This window comes from Barbus barbus, assembly GCF_936440315.1.
Source record: "Barbus barbus genome assembly, chromosome: 37".
Lineage (NCBI taxonomy): Eukaryota > Metazoa > Chordata > Actinopteri > Cypriniformes > Cyprinidae > Barbus > Barbus barbus.
The window spans coordinates 12868146-12883676 of record NC_136715.1 but is presented as its reverse complement, the minus strand read 5'-3'; the positions used below and the strand labels follow the sequence as shown (position 1 = coordinate 12883676).

Sequence of the window (15531 nt, the reverse complement as noted above, 5' to 3'; positions counted from 1 at the left end):
CGCCTTATTTTTGCCCAGTGTGAATTTGTAATATCATAACTTTTATATAGCCTACCACAAAATGACTGTAGTGTTTCCTGAACAGTTAATGATAGCTAGGCTATTAAAAATAGGCTGAATAAGACAAAAAATTAAGTGATTTACACAATGATTTGCGCTATGACACAGTCATATATTGGTGGAGTGGCTTGCTTCCATTAATTTACTAGAATGAAATATCTCTCCAAATTTATCAATAGACTAGGATATATTGAACCACATCTTGTAATAGCACGTCAGCCTATTATAGTATCCAACCCATTTCTATAACATCACTGGAAAAATATTGTCAGTAGCTACTCCAGGAATCCTGATTTCCTTAGTGACCAGAAAGTAACCGTTTGTTTCTGGGATGCTTTTGAGTTTTAGTAAACTATAGTCTTCCCAATTGCCTTTAAAGGACTATGTACCCCCATCTAAATATGGGCATGAGCTCGCGATGGATTTCAAGGAATGTCCGAGCACCACAAACTTGAGCTGATACTCCATCGCGTCTGGCGCTGCTCCTCGTGTTAACAGAAAGGCTTCAGTTTGACTCTTTTCGTCCTCCTTCATTTTAAACTTTAACTGTTTATGAATAGTTTTTTCAAAAGGGAAAAATAAGTGAAAATCACCAGAATATCTTCAGCAGATTCTACATCAGTCTGTGTCACTGCTGAACGCAACCATGTCCCGGAGGAAAGTGAGAGGTCTCACGAAAACCGGGCGACAGGTGAGCGAGGACCCAGACCTCGACAATTTACTGTCAAACCTGTCGCCCGAAGAAATGGAGGAGCTGCAGAAAGAGGTTTCCGTCGTTCCTGATCCAGATCCGAGTGAAATAATCGTTGTGGACCAAACGGATTTAAAGCCAACCGCTCCAGTTATAAAGGAATCACAACTGAGCAGCCAGACCGATGACTTCAAAAGGAGAAACCTGTCAACAGAGGTAAAATATTCTCTACCTAACAAGTTCATCTATAAAATGTGAATGCTTGAGTTTAAACCAACATGCTTAATACAGCAGGAGTTGGAAAGCCATGGAAAAATACATAAATAGCCTACAATAAAATAACCTGGCTTTTATGGTGTTGAAATGTTTTCAATATAGCCTATTTGTATAATTTTATGATCCTTCTATATCTTTAACGAAAGTAAGCTTATTTTTATATCTTGTGCATTTTACAACTTTCACAAATTACTGTAAATGTAAAGTGGTGATGGATAGCCTATATGTAAATGTTTACTTTTTGAGGCATAATATAAACAGGAGAAATAATCCTAAAATACATCTAATGGAGACATATCTGTCTTTGGATGTTAAAGGTCTCTTGAAATGTTGGCCCAGTTGAAGTCCCTGATTGCTTCTTTGCTCACTGCCTTTTAAGGATAAGTCTGCCAAGGCTGGAGCTTTCCAGTGCAAAACAGTGTGGCTCACAAATCAAACACTCAGCCACTGTGCAGGTTAACATGTTCACTTTAAAACAACCGACTGTGCATAGTGTAAACATCCAGTGTTCATGCACTATGAATTGTGTTTAACCATCTGTTTCGAAGCACTGGCTTCATTTGAACATTTTAATATTGATATGTAGACTTAAGCCACTGGCATTTCCTCCAGTTGGCTCCTCTAAAACAAAAAATATATATAACATTTGTTGCAATATGTCACCTTGTTTGTCCATAATTCATTCATGTTTGATCCACAGGAAGAGCCAAAGAAGGAGAGCCGGAAGCAAGAGTACCTGCGTAAGATGGGCCTGAGCCAAGAGAAGAATACCTCTGCATCTGATAGCAAAGATGGAGGACTTCAGAGGACCCCCTCCACCTCTTCGTTCTCGAAACGTGATGGTAAAATGGAGGACAGGACCCGCAGAGTCATAGAGGGCAGCAAAGATGACAAATTTGACCCATCTGCCCTTTCTAGGAAGGACGAGGAGAGTGAGAAGAAAGTAGAGGTGAAGGATCAAAATGATGGGAGTAAATTCAAAGATAGAAGAGAGATGAGAGAAAGTAGTAGCAGCAAAACCAGAGAATTAATATCCAAGCTTCAGGAGAAGGAGGATAGTAACGCGAAAAATAAAAAGGAAGACAGTTGGAAAAGGGAATCTGGGGAAAGTAGAGCAAAGGAGATGATCTCTAGGATAAAGAAGAAAGAGGAGAAGGAAAGGGAGAGAAAGGAAGAGATTAGGAAGAGGGAGGAAAACAAAACTAGAGGCTATTCGTCCAGGTTAGAGGGAAAACAGAATCAGGTTTTAGAAGATAAAGCGAAAGAAGAGAAGGACAATGAAGAAAACAAAATAAAGTTAAGTGAAAAGGTGAAAGAGAGCCCCTTGTTGGAAGTAAAGGGAATTCCTGAAAATAAAGAGAAAGAAACAGAAAAGGCTGTGAGGAAGACACAAGAATTTAATGAAAAATCAATAATAGATAAGGGAACAGGGGATGTTCAAAAACAAAATGAAACCCTAAACGAAGTTCATGAACCCATTAAGGAAGAGAAGATTGGAAACTGTGTCCCAGACACTGTTTCAAAATGTAAGACAAAAGAAGAGGAAGAGGAGGATGAGTCGGCCAGCATGTTTGATGAAGATCTGGAGAGAGTTCGTCGCAATGATCCAAGCATGTCTGACCTCAACGTGAACAATTCTGAGGTCATAAAAACCAAAACGCTTATTCAGTTCGCAGAGGCCCTAAAAAACAACACGCACATCAAAGTGTTTTCTTTGACTAACTGCCGAGCCGATGACCATGTGGCTTATGCTATTGCAGAGACCTTGCGCAATAACAAAAGCATCACTAGCATCAATTTGGACTCCAATCTTCTTACTAGCAAAGGGGTTATGGCCTTGATCCATGCCCTCCAACACAACTCTACACTCACTGAGTTACGCTTCCACAACCAGCGACACATCATCGGAGGAAAGTCAGAGATGGAGATGACCAAAATCTTGAAAGAAAACACAACTCTTCTGAAATTAGGCTACCACTTTGAGTTAGCTGGCCCTCGTATGACCATGACCAATATTCTGAGTCGCAATATGGACCGTCAGCGACAAAAACGGCTGCAGGAACAGAAACAGGCTCAAGCCCAAGGCACTGGAGACAAGAAAGACTCATTAGATGTTCCAAAACCTGGCTTTGGTAAAGGCTCCCCGAGAGCTTCGCCCAGGCCGTCTCCTATACCTTCTCCCATACCGTCACCCGCCCCGTCGCCCAAGTTGACTCATAAGAAAAGGGTCAGTGGGCTTGATGGTGGACCACCTCCTCCACCACCACCACCTGGAGGACCACCACCGCCTCCGCCTCCAATGCTAGATGGAAATTTCCTGAAAAACTCCCTGACGCCCGTGTCACAAAGGAAGGTAGACAATAGGAGTGGTGGAAGAGGAGGAGCTCAAAACTCAAGGGACCAACTTCTGGCTTCCATTAGAGGCAACAATATCAAACAGCTTAAAAAGGTAGGAAATCCTTTATATATATATACAAATCTACAATAGTGCAAGTTAGTTTTTTTGGAATTCTCCTGAATCATTCCTATTGACTCATTGGGTCTCCTATTCAGAGATTTTTCCCTGAGAAAATGTTGAACATTTTAACTAACCATTAATTATTTTTTTTGCAGGTTGCAGTACCAAAGCTCTTACAATAATCCATCAATGCAGAAAGGTAGTTATGAGTGAAGAAAAAGACAGGAATGAAAGGACAGACATCTCACAGACCTTGAGAAGATCATTACTCAGAATCTTCCATACAGAGTCTTACTGCTGCCCTATAGTATGGAAGACATGCAAGGACTCATATATAATAGAATGCACAGCTTCTACCCAGGAGTCTTTGTACAAAATACACTGGACGATAGAAAAAAATGAAAGTGTAGTCATGGCTCAGAGGCTTCAGTGGCCTATGGAACTGCGGAGTTGATTCTTTGCTTGTCATTTGCACTAAATTAATCATTTCTTATGATAGATTTACTAATGTGTGTTTGGAACAGTATGTGTGGATGTTGAGAAGATGTTTGTTTCTGCAGTAGAATTGGATTCTCTTAAAGCTGACTGAACTGAACTATGTAAGAAACAATAATTCTCTGGATTTTATCCTAGTTAGTTTGGGTTTGGGAATCTCTATAGTAAAAGCTCTTTGCTGATCAGGGAATAAAGGTGGGATTCTAAACAATCACAAATAAAGGTATAGTTTCCATGGTACTACAGATTTTTTAATATCTTGTTTTGAATGATTGAGTGTGAAAGAGAACAGTATTACAGCATTCAAGAGAAAGCGATGGATAATCAGATCTATGTGAATATGACTGCCTAAACATACAATATTTATTTTGATCTGAGTTTTCCTTTAACATTGTATGTAATCCATTGAGTATATAAATGTTGATCACTGTCAAGTGTAATTTTTTACCATCCATTTGTAATTTATCAAACAACCTTAAAAATGTAGCAAGGTTTTACTTTGGGAATGGAAGCAATCTCTGCACAAAAAGGTTAATATACCTTGCATGCTTTGAAGATAATATTGTTTTGTGCTTGTATGAAAGTCTCTTCAAGAGCACATCTAGTGAAGGCTGCATGTATGCTTAATGAAAATAAGCAGTATCAAACATAAATTCACAAATCTTATTTCAGGTTTCAATGTGGGAAATCAAGATGAGTAATTCAATGTGTGTTATTTTGAAAATAAAATTTGTTTTGGACGAATCTGACAGATAAAGGTATGATTCGTCCAGCAAACACACCTGGTCATGTGATTTTACTTTATTATTTTCAGGTCAGTGTTAGAAAAATATCAGAACCCTTCATGTTTCATCATTTTATTTCATACCTGAAACTAGTAGTAGTTATCACTGGTGTGTTTACATCAAGAGAAACTCATAAGACAATACTCCACCCAAAAACGAAAATTCTGTAATATTTTATATGCTCCACTGATGAAAGAAATTTTGTGAGAAAACGATGACTATTCTATAGTCATCCAGAGTCATACAACCTAAAACAATACTATGTAACTGAATTAATCTTTTTTGTTTCCTAGTCATTTTATGAAGACATAAAAATGCAGTAAAATGTTTAGAGTGTAGATCAGAACCATAGATAGAATGAATGATTCCAGTGTTAGTGAATAGCTCTTCACATGATCACACAGATCCTAATAAAGGGCTGTAGCACGCTTCCAGAGCTACAATGAGTTCCTTGGGCATGGAATAGTCAGTGATCTAATGCATCGTTGCAAATGCCACGTAATTCTGCTTAGTTCATTTGTTCACTAGAATAAAGAACAATACATGAAGGCTATGTAGGACACAGGAGCACACTTTTTATCATTAAGGCCACTTGTGAAGTAACACAGCAATTTACATCCAACTGTGTCACAGGTTACATATTTTAAAACTTTTCTTCTAGATTCATCCTCTTCAAAATTATAACAGATGCTTATTGCAGTGATTAACTTCATAACTGCTGGATTGCAAAGGTCTGATCATCATTTTCAGAGCCTTTTAGAAATTAACTTCTCCTTCAGAGTTTGAAAGTTGATTGAAATCGAAGCAAGTTGGTTTATATTTCGATTGCCCCAAACTAACTCTCAGCACTGCTGAAATGTCTATATTTGGTCATTTCTCAATGCAGGCTCAGTCTGCATCTCATTCCTTTCCCCTTCCTAATAATGGAAACATCCAACAGCCTGTCGGACTCAGAGCAATGACTTAAAGGCGACATGAGAGAGAGAGAGAGAGAGAGACTTGAGTTACGTTTTAATGCAGAGCCATCTACTAATTTACAGTAGGCCTATGCTCCATCTCCTCCGGGGTCATCAAAAAAAGCTCTACTATAAAGGACAAGCTCAGTTTTACTAGCCACTTGAAAACTTACATTTCAAAATAAAACACTGTCATCGAGATATGCTAAAGTTTTTCATGAGTAATTGTAATATATAATCTTAATTAGCCTACAAGACAAAATGAGCAATTGCCAAATTTAAAAGCACAATTAGCCTAGGCCTACAGCATTTGTTTAATCCCTGGAGAAGACAATGTGTGGGGGCCATCATAGCCTCCGGACCAGATGGAGTTCAGTGAACTCAGTTCACACATTTTGGGGAACTCTGCTTAATATCTCACTGTCAAGTCAACTGGTAACAGTTGGTAGAAATGCTGCCACTAGAGGGGACTCTATACAACGACCACAAAGAAAGAGACAGCAAAAGAGCACGCGAAAAACCTGACGACACCAGCAGCTACAGCACGTGGTTGATTAACGTTACGTCAGCGCGAACAGGAAAAGAACAAAATGGAGGAGTATGCGAGGGAGCCATGGTGAGCCGACAGCCTCAAACAACTTATTCTTTTATCCATTTGAAGTATTTATATTTTTGTTGGTATATCTGTTAAAATACTCTTTATTATTTATGCGCTCTTAGTAACTGTCAGGCCGTTTGATGCTCGTGATATGGTCTGTTTGATGAACGCGATGTCCTTCAGTGAAGGCTTCATGCTGTCAGTCAAGCACTGACCTTGTTCTGCCGGCATCAGTGATCATTTGATTTTGTTTACTAACAATATATATTGTTTAAACTATTAAAACAGAATATGTATGTAGATATAAAAAATCTATTAGCATATGGTCAGTGGGATCTGAAGATCAACCGGATAGGAATTAGAAGTGAAAGTATATAAAGAAGTGAGTGGCATATATATAACTCGTTTTCTGTCACGTTTATTGCGATAGTTCCTTTTAACAAAAATAAGTATTTTTAGAGGTGTGGTAATACCATGTTGTTTTTAAACCAGAGTACTTTTTTTGCATGTGTTGTTAGTAGGAGAGATGATCTTTATGTACAGTTATCTTTCTCATCATCTTGACCTCTGGTTTCTTAGCCCCTGGAGGATAGTGGACGACTGTGGGGGCGCCTTCACCATGGGGGCCATAGGTGGTGGGATCTTTCAGGCCGTCAAAGGCTTTAGAAACTCTCCTTCTGTGAGTGATTCTTCAAGCTGATGAAACAGTGATGCTGTTTTGCTTTAAGTTAACTGCATGTAGTACTTCTTGGCTCCAATGTAATGCCATTGTTTTTTGTTTTTCTTCTCTGCAGGGAATGAATCACAGAATGAGAGGTAGCTTGACAGCCATAAAGACCAGAGCTCCACAACTAGGAGGTAAGGTTCAAAGGTTATCTATCACATGATTGCCACATGGATGCAATATAGTAATATACTGTGGAAAAACTGAAAAGTTTGGTGTCAGTAAGATTTTTTAAATGTTTTTGAAAGCCAAACAGTATTTATTTGTTCAAAAATACATATGTATGTATATAAGGCTAACTAGCTGAACTATATAAGATACAAACTGACTCCAAACACCACAGGAGACAAGAAGTGATATAAACGTCCAAGACAAGGCACAGAGAACATGTAACACAAACAAGAAAAGCTGGTTTGTGAGGAGAGCAATCATGTTTATTTTCTAAAACCAAAATAATACTGAACACCTCAAAGTTGAAAGTAAATAATAATAATTAAAAAATATATATATATTAAAAAGTCAAAGTCTTCTTGCAGTGGATGTGCTGGTTTCGGCCTCATCGCTGGCTGAAGTCATGCCCTCATCTCATATGACCCTGGACCACAAAACCAGTCTTAACTTAAGTCGCTGGGGTATATTTGTAGCAATAGCCAAAAATACATTGTATGGGTCAGAATTATTGATTTTTCTTTTATGCCAAAAATCATTAGAATATTAAGTAAAGATCATGTTCCATGAAGATATTGTCAATTTCCTCCTGTAAATATATAAAAACTTCATTGTTGATTAGTAATATGCATTGCTAAGAACTTAATTTAGACAAATTTAAAGGCGATTCCAGATTTTTAAATGGCTGAATCTATTGTCCAAACCATACATCAATGGAAAGCTTATTTATTAAGCTTTCATCTGATGTATAAATCTCAATTTCGGAAATTTTACCCTTAAGACTGGTTTGGTGATCCAGGGTCACATTTATAAAACATCTGTGATTCACAACTACTTGCTAAGGAGCTCACATTCACATAAAGTAGCCTTGTTGACAAGTTTGGGTGAGTAAAGGCAAACCGCTTTATTAAGATATATTACTTTCAGTGCCCTGTAGTTGGCGGTATCACATCCTTTGTAGCAGAAATAAACTGCTTCAGAAAAGCTAGGTCCATGCGAAATGTAGTAAAGAGTACAGATACTCATTAAAAAAATGTAGTGAAGTAAAGAGTAGAAGTTGCTAATATCTTTGATACTCAGTAAAACTACAAAGTATCCGAAAAGTTACTCAAGTACAGTAATTAGTTACATTTACTCCAATACTTTACACCTCTGGCATTTATTTATTTGAAACCTTGATTTGTAATCTTTGTAACATAACATTTAAAATGCATTTACTCAAATTTAAGTTCATGCATTCTTGCTGTATAAAAAATTAATTCTTTAAAGTTTTTTTTATTTTTATTATTATTATTGTTGTTGTTGTTTTTTCACATCGTCTGTCTGCATCACACGTCTTGGCTTTACTTTAAAAGATATTACAAAATATAAATGTTCATGATTATTAGGAAGCTTTGCTGTGTGGGGTGGCCTCTTCTCCATGATTGATTGTGGGCTGGTCAAGGTGAGGGGCAAAGAAGACCCCTGGAACTCAATCACAAGTGGAGCCATGACAGGAGCCATTTTAGCAGCAAGAAGTAAGTCAAATCCCAAAGAAATGTGGATAATGATGTGGTCTTGTGAGTTAGGTGCTAAATCATGCCAGTTTATAAATGTTAACAGTTCATTAATCTTTTTTTTTACTCCCTTTAAAAAAGCATAACCTGTGTTTATGTATGAGGTATTAATCTTTTGTCTCATCGCAGATGGGCCAGTGGCCATGGTTGGCTCTGCTGCAATGGGAGGTATACTGCTTGCATTAATAGAAGGTGCGGGAATTCTGCTCACGAGGTTCGCCTCTGCTCAATTCCCAACTGGTAAGTGTGCAAAGTCATCCTCTGAAACTGAGTAAAACTTTTACAAATGCAAATAGTCATAAGTAATATTTAAACACTTTTTTTTTCTACAGGCCCACAGTTTGCAGAAGAACCCGTTCCCATGCCGTCTTCATCATTTGGAGACTATAGACAGTACCAGTGAGAAGCCCTTTAAAACTCAAGGCCTTTTCTTATTCCATGAACTCATCTAAGACACTGAAGTTATAGTGTGGACCTCATTCATCAACAGAGCATGCCACCAACCACGAATGACTGTGACAAAGGGAATATGAGGGCAAACATTATTGTTCCTGTCCTTGCGTTTGTCTTTAGTATGCCTTTTGCTATTCTCAGCTCTGTCATTGTCCTACGGGTCACCCTATTTAAGTCAAAACTCGGTTCTTTGTTTTCATTCACATGTTCCCTGTTTTTGTCTTCTGCGAATTAATTTTTTGCTAACACAGCTGGAAATGTTTGCTTAAGCAATAGGTATACTATTTAAGTCATGCTAGGTTGTTTGAGTTGAGCCCCAATCAATTGGCTGTATAAAGTGTTTGTTGCGTGTGTGTCTGTGTGTGTGTGATACCATTAATTTGTGTGTGTGTAATAAGAGTTTAATACATGCCTGTGCATTGATTGTTTGCCTTAATGCAAACTTTCTCATGGGCCTCAACAAGATCGTATATACTTACTGGAGATTTGGATTGACTGTTCCATGCCAAACCTTCTCTTGAAGAATATATTTCTTTCACAGTTTACTTTTTGAAGTAGTTATTCATTTTATAGAAGTAAAACTTCCTTGTATCAAGATGTTATGCTGTATTGTAATTTAAGTATCTCTACAGTGAATGTTACGATCACAAAGGATGCATCGGGAAAAAAAGGTTTATGAATGGACAGAATTAATAGTCTCTTCTGGTGGATATATGGGCCAAATTAGGCTGAGAAACATCATAAATAAACTAGTTATTAATACTATGGTTGTCTCTGTGTGAAAATCACGAGATGTTATTTCCCATTGAATATGGTAATTGCTTGTAGTTATATTATACAGACGGGATTAGCATAATCTCCATCAAAATAAAAAAGGTAATGTCCACTAGAGGGAGGTATAGACTTAAAGTGATGCACAGAAATTGTCGAATTGAAACAAGAAATAGTCTATATTTGGAGACACAAATAAAAATGTGTAACCCATCAATTAAATACATTAGTTGTAATGAGAAATGTAATTTTCATTGAGCTTTTGAGAATAAAAAGAAGAAAAAAACCCATCTCAAATAGATTTCTGCAACGTGCTGACGTCAGAAAAACATTTACAAGTCAAAGACAGCTTGTATATTTTCTTTTAAACGTATTTAAAACAGCATTTGGATTTAGCTATGAACTGTAAATTGTGCGATATGGTTCTAGAGAACATTTGATTGGATGAGCCATCAATGTTTGGGAGAAATTTAAACGTTTAAACTACTGAAAGTTACTTTGTAAATGTTTACAAGTAGCCACACCAGCAGATTGTTTCACCACATTGACCAAAAGCCACAAAACAACACTATCCCGTTTTAATATACACTATATTGACAAAAGTATTGGGACACCCCCCTTCTAATGAACAGCTCTGACCACTTTAGGAATTTCCATGAGTACAAATCTTAAATGTTTTTTTTTACTTTATTTTTATACATTGAAGCAAATCACAAACAATGAACTAAACATTCCAGTGACTCAAAGAAAACGAAAAATGATAATACAAATATGTAAGAAAGATATAAAGAAGACACATACAACATTGACAAATAATACAACAGGGAATAAATCAAGGTTCCTTACCGATCAGTTCATTTTCAATGTGTCCAGACACATAGTAACAGGTGTCCACCTTTGTATAAAATGTCCTGTTTCAGTTGGAGTTATGCAGTCATATATTCAAGTTTTTCTATCCACTGGGCTATTGTTGGAAGGGGTGTCTTCAAATCATAATGTTTAAGCATGTAATGATATTCCAAACTGACTGAATCAATATTTGTTTTTTGTTTTTTTTCTTTCTTTTGTTTTTTTATAACCTTGCCTTGTACTCAGAGTCATGAATAGAAAAGGGTCCTGTCCAAACTGTGGCTATAAAATTAAAAGCAAACAATTCCCTAGAATTTCATTATCATTAAGATTTGTACTCATGGAAATTACTAAAGTAGTCAAACCTGTTCATTAGTTAGGAGGGTGTCCCAATACTTTTGTCTATATATATAGAGTACATGAGTCTGTGCTTATGATTCATTGATGCACAGCTTCACCAGAACCTATGGCAGATGTCCACTGATATTAAATGAGCAAAAGTCAATATTGATGTTCATTACGCAAGAAGCAATCATTTTTGACCTGGAGGCCCGGCTTTCTTATGCATATTAGACATAATCGGGTTTTGCAACAACTGGCTAATAATTGAAACGGAGATGTGATGGACAGTGCACCTAAATATAAAAACACCATTCTACATTGTGTATGGCTGTTGTGGCTTGTAAAAGGCTTTTAATTTGATTAATTGACTAGTTTGTATGGAAAAATAGTTTGGAGTTCTGGAATAAACAATGTTTTTTGTTGTTTGTCAATGCTAATGACAGGCGTTGCTCGTTTACTAAGTGAAAAATATTGATTTGGAGTGGTGGGGTTACTTTTTTGAATTAGAATACTTATTAACATGAATAAAGAAACTATGTTGTTAAATGAAGAAATGTGTTGAACTGTTATTGATGAGAGAAAATTCAGTGCGCTTAATCATTTTCATTCTCTTCACATGCCGCTTGACAAAAAGCATTTTAGCAGACAAATGTGTTCCTTTGAAAATTGGACTGAAAATCTGCTGTTTTCATTGGTTTTGTTGTGTTTCATGTCATTCCCCTGGTAGCCAAAACGGTTTGGCCCGATAATGGCCCAGATCTGGCAGGCCGGAAGAAATAACTTAGCCCGGCTGCGGTTGCCAGACTCGGCATGGACATTGGATGAATGACACCCCAGAATCGGCCCAAATACACTGGCCCGAGTCCGGCTGCCAAAACATAACATGGCAGGTAAAAGATATTATGTTTAAGTTTAAGTGTCACTGCTACATACTATTTACCCCCAGCACTCAACCTAAACTGGTCTGGGTCTGCATGCCCATATCTTAGCCAAAATCAGACCAGCCCTTATGGTCTGTAATCTGGCCGAATGTGGCTAAATGTGCCGTGTCTCAGTGAAAATCGGGCCAGATGCGCACATCCAAAGCCTAGCCAAATCTGGCAACCATTACTGGGCCAGAGCTGGCTCACTTTCGGTGAGCCGCTGCCAGAACACAACCGAGTGAGCCGACACGTAGCCGCAATTGGCCCGATTGCGCTGGCTACCTGGGTCAGCGTTTTGCTTCTGTGTCTTTTTAGCCTTGCTGTTTTATGAGAAAGTCATTTTCTTTGACCTTTTGCCTCAGCATTCACAGGTCCAAGTGGTTTGGCTTGACCTCTGATTTCCGCTCCAATCCTTCTCATTCAGTAAAAGCATGTCTCATATAAAAAGCCCCTGCGCGTTACCTCACACTGCCTCATCCTGCTTGCATGCAAGTGTGTTTGGAGACAGCAGCTTCAGAAGGAAGGTCAGCTTGTGGTGCAAACAACTCATTAATAATTTAAGGCAGCAAACATGACTGGTTGCTAATCTACATAGCTCCTAAAAAGTGCTGCGATTATTAATTCAGGGCTTTTGAAGGCACTGTGGGAGCGTAGCATTCTTGATTGTATACAAGAGCAATGAACAAGCTCTGGCCAGGCACTCAAGATGTTCGGTGAAAGACTCCAAAACTTTCTGTGTTGCTGGAGATGTGGTTTGTCTGAATGAGGAAGAGAGAGTGCATGTGGCATTTTAAGTGATAGGCGAATGCTTACAGAATGACGTATAGATGCTAATGCAACAATCTCACACATATCTGTCTATCTATAAGCACAAGCGATCAAAGAGACTTTTAATTAGATGCTTTTCTCACTTGAGGCCCTATGCTTTACCACCAGAGGCACACTAACTAGCTGCTGTTATTTACTGAGCTGCATGGTATCAATGTTTGAAACTGACTGAAGCTGGATATATAAGCAATTTATAAATGAGGAGACCTCTTCTTTTAAATGATTTAAAACAGTGCTGTCAAACGATTAATCGCATCCAAAATAAAAGTTTTTGTTTACATAATGTGTATATTTATTTTGTATGTATAAATACACACACGTGCATGTATATATTTAAGAAAAATATGTTTATATATTAAATATATTTATATATGATATAAATTATATGAATATATATATTTGTAAATATATGTAAATATTTTCAAAATATGTACGCTGTGCGTGTATGTATTTATATATACATAATACATTTACACAATACACACAGATATATTATGTAAACAAAAAGTTTATTTTGTATGCGATTAATCATGATTAATTGTTTGACAACACTAATTTAAAATGGTGTACAGAGTATATGTATATGTATAATTTAATCATTTCGAATCATGTATTCCAAAAATTCTATAACAAAGAACATGTTACTGAACAGTTGAATTCATTCATTCATTCATTCATTCATTCATTTTTTTTTTTTTCTGTTAAATTGAAGTAACAGGGCAACATATCAGCTGGGTTACAGTTTATTGATAAGAAAAGTAAAAAGAGAATACCTTTATTATTTGTCTTTATGTATTTGATCGTTTGTATATTGAGAATATTTTAATTAAAAAAATAATATTTCTCTTTTAAATTCAACATAATTTGAAGAAGTTTATGTCAAATGTGCCCTAAACAATCTGAAGAACCACACTTATATTACTTGTTATATATTGCCTAAATGATCATCATAAATAATTATCATAAAACATCGCAGGTGTGACAATTGTTTTATTGTTCTTCAGTGGATGAATCAAGCTTTTTATTTTTATAAAAGACTGTTAATGGTGAAACACTGGCATCTCTGAGCAGCTCAGTTGTGTACAGTTTTGTCCAATGAATGCCATAAATCTGCCCTTTTAAATGTTCTCCTTGTTTTCATCACTCTCGTGCTCTGTCCTTCAGTACTGCCTGGGAGAATTACAGATCATTTTTAGATGTGAGGCTTGCAGGCAACTGCTTGGAATAAACGGCAGTTCATAAATGTCATATTAACTATTTATGTGAATAATCAGAGTCTGCCGTGTGAACAGTGGCAAGCGGAAAAAATAAATAAGACGGAATACATTAGACATGACAGCATGATGTACAATAGACATTATCACTGTTGGTGATAATGACCCTCAGATGTTTGGTGGAATGCTGTGCATTTAATGAGGTCTTGGTACGCAGAGGCTTCTGTAATGCGACTTTTGGAAGTGACTGCATTCACAAGAGTTTTGCTTATATATTAATCAAAGAAATATTTCCAGTCGGCTCGACCGACAACTTTTGTGGCACAAGGTTGGTTACCAGAATAAATCATTTTGACTCGTCCTTTATTTCTTTTAAAAAGCAAAAATCAAGGTTGCAGTGCAGTTTTCATTGCTGATGGTTATGACTGAGAAATAGTTTGACCGTTAGCATACAGGCATTGTACATAACCGATCAATCATGGCGTGCGAGAAGGTGCGGTCTACAGAGAATGATAAAAGCAATGCACATTAAAAGGAAAACAAAGCCAAAAAGAAAATTATTTTTTGTGGTAATTAACATTGTTATTGTGACTTCTATTGAACCTGTATTCCTTTAAATTTAAATTGGATTAACTGTCAGAATGAGTTTACTGCTATTCCATAACTCGCTATACATCAAGCCATAGGAGGAACGCATGGGTAGTAAATCCGCATGCCACTCAAACCTCTGTGTTGTTGCTCAATATTTAAGACACCATTGTAACGGTCTCCTTCCCTAAGGTAGCCATGGTGATCACAAGGGCATCAACCGATGGATAGAGACGCTCTTTGAGCCGTCAGGAATAAAAGAGGAGCAGTTTTGAAGAGGCTGTGTGGGGTGATGGAGGAGGGATTCAGGCCCGAACAAAATAAAATGCCCATAGAGAATGGACTGCTTTCAGAGGTAGAGAGGGGTTGGTCTAATTTGCACAAAGTCTTCTCCTTCTCAAACAAGAGCTGACAGCAGACGTTTTTATCAGTGAGGAACACACTGCATGGAGAGAAACACATTCATTTCAGTGTGGAGTCCTTGCCAAGGACAATGGCGTAGCAGGATGGAACATTGCTGTCCTTTTTGGAAAATCAGAGTAAACATTATTCCGCCTTATTTATTTGCCGAGCAAACAACCGTGCCCACGGGAACTAAACGTGGCTTTTAGAAGAAGGCCAGTGTTGTTCAAAATACAGGTGGAACTGTTTTTATTCATGGTTTTCATGTACAAGCTTTTCTTAGTTCAGGAAGTTCACTGTCAGACAAAAGGCTGAACACTTCTTTATTACTATTACTACTGTATTTTTCATGTTTTTTCATGGTACTCAAGTGGAATGCTTTATGAGCAGTATT

At 37.3% G+C, this 15531-nt stretch overlaps 2 protein-coding genes across 3 annotated transcripts; both read left to right on the top strand.

Moving 5' to 3' along the window:
* The first annotated feature begins 463 nt into the window (after positions 1 to 463).
* LOC306856917 (uncharacterized protein) lies at positions 464 to 4761 on the top strand. The gene is made up of 3 exons (XM_079396469.1): positions 464 to 967; positions 1728 to 3476; positions 3641 to 4761. Exons 1-3 carry the CDS (start codon positions 707 to 709, stop codon positions 3665 to 3667), a joined length of 2037 nt encoding a protein of 678 aa, XP_079252595.1. The 5' UTR covers positions 464 to 706; the 3' UTR covers positions 3668 to 4761.
* Positions 4762 to 6080: 1319 nt separating this feature from the next.
* On the top strand, positions 6081 to 10262 carry LOC306856554 (mitochondrial import inner membrane translocase subunit Tim17-A). Of its 2 annotated transcripts, none has more exons than XM_079395905.1 (6): positions 6081 to 6337; positions 6899 to 6998; positions 7114 to 7177; positions 8600 to 8728; positions 8897 to 9007; positions 9100 to 10262. In XM_079395905.1, the coding sequence occupies exons 1-6, from the start codon at positions 6312 to 6314 to the stop codon at positions 9168 to 9170; spliced, it is 501 nt and encodes a 166-aa protein (XP_079252031.1). In that variant the 5' UTR covers positions 6081 to 6311; the 3' UTR covers positions 9171 to 10262. The 2 variants fall into 2 exon arrangements, with proteins under 2 accessions (XP_079252031.1, XP_079252032.1); XM_079395906.1 differs by having other exon boundaries at positions 6289 to 6701.
* The last annotated feature ends 5269 nt before the right edge of the window (positions 10263 to 15531 follow it).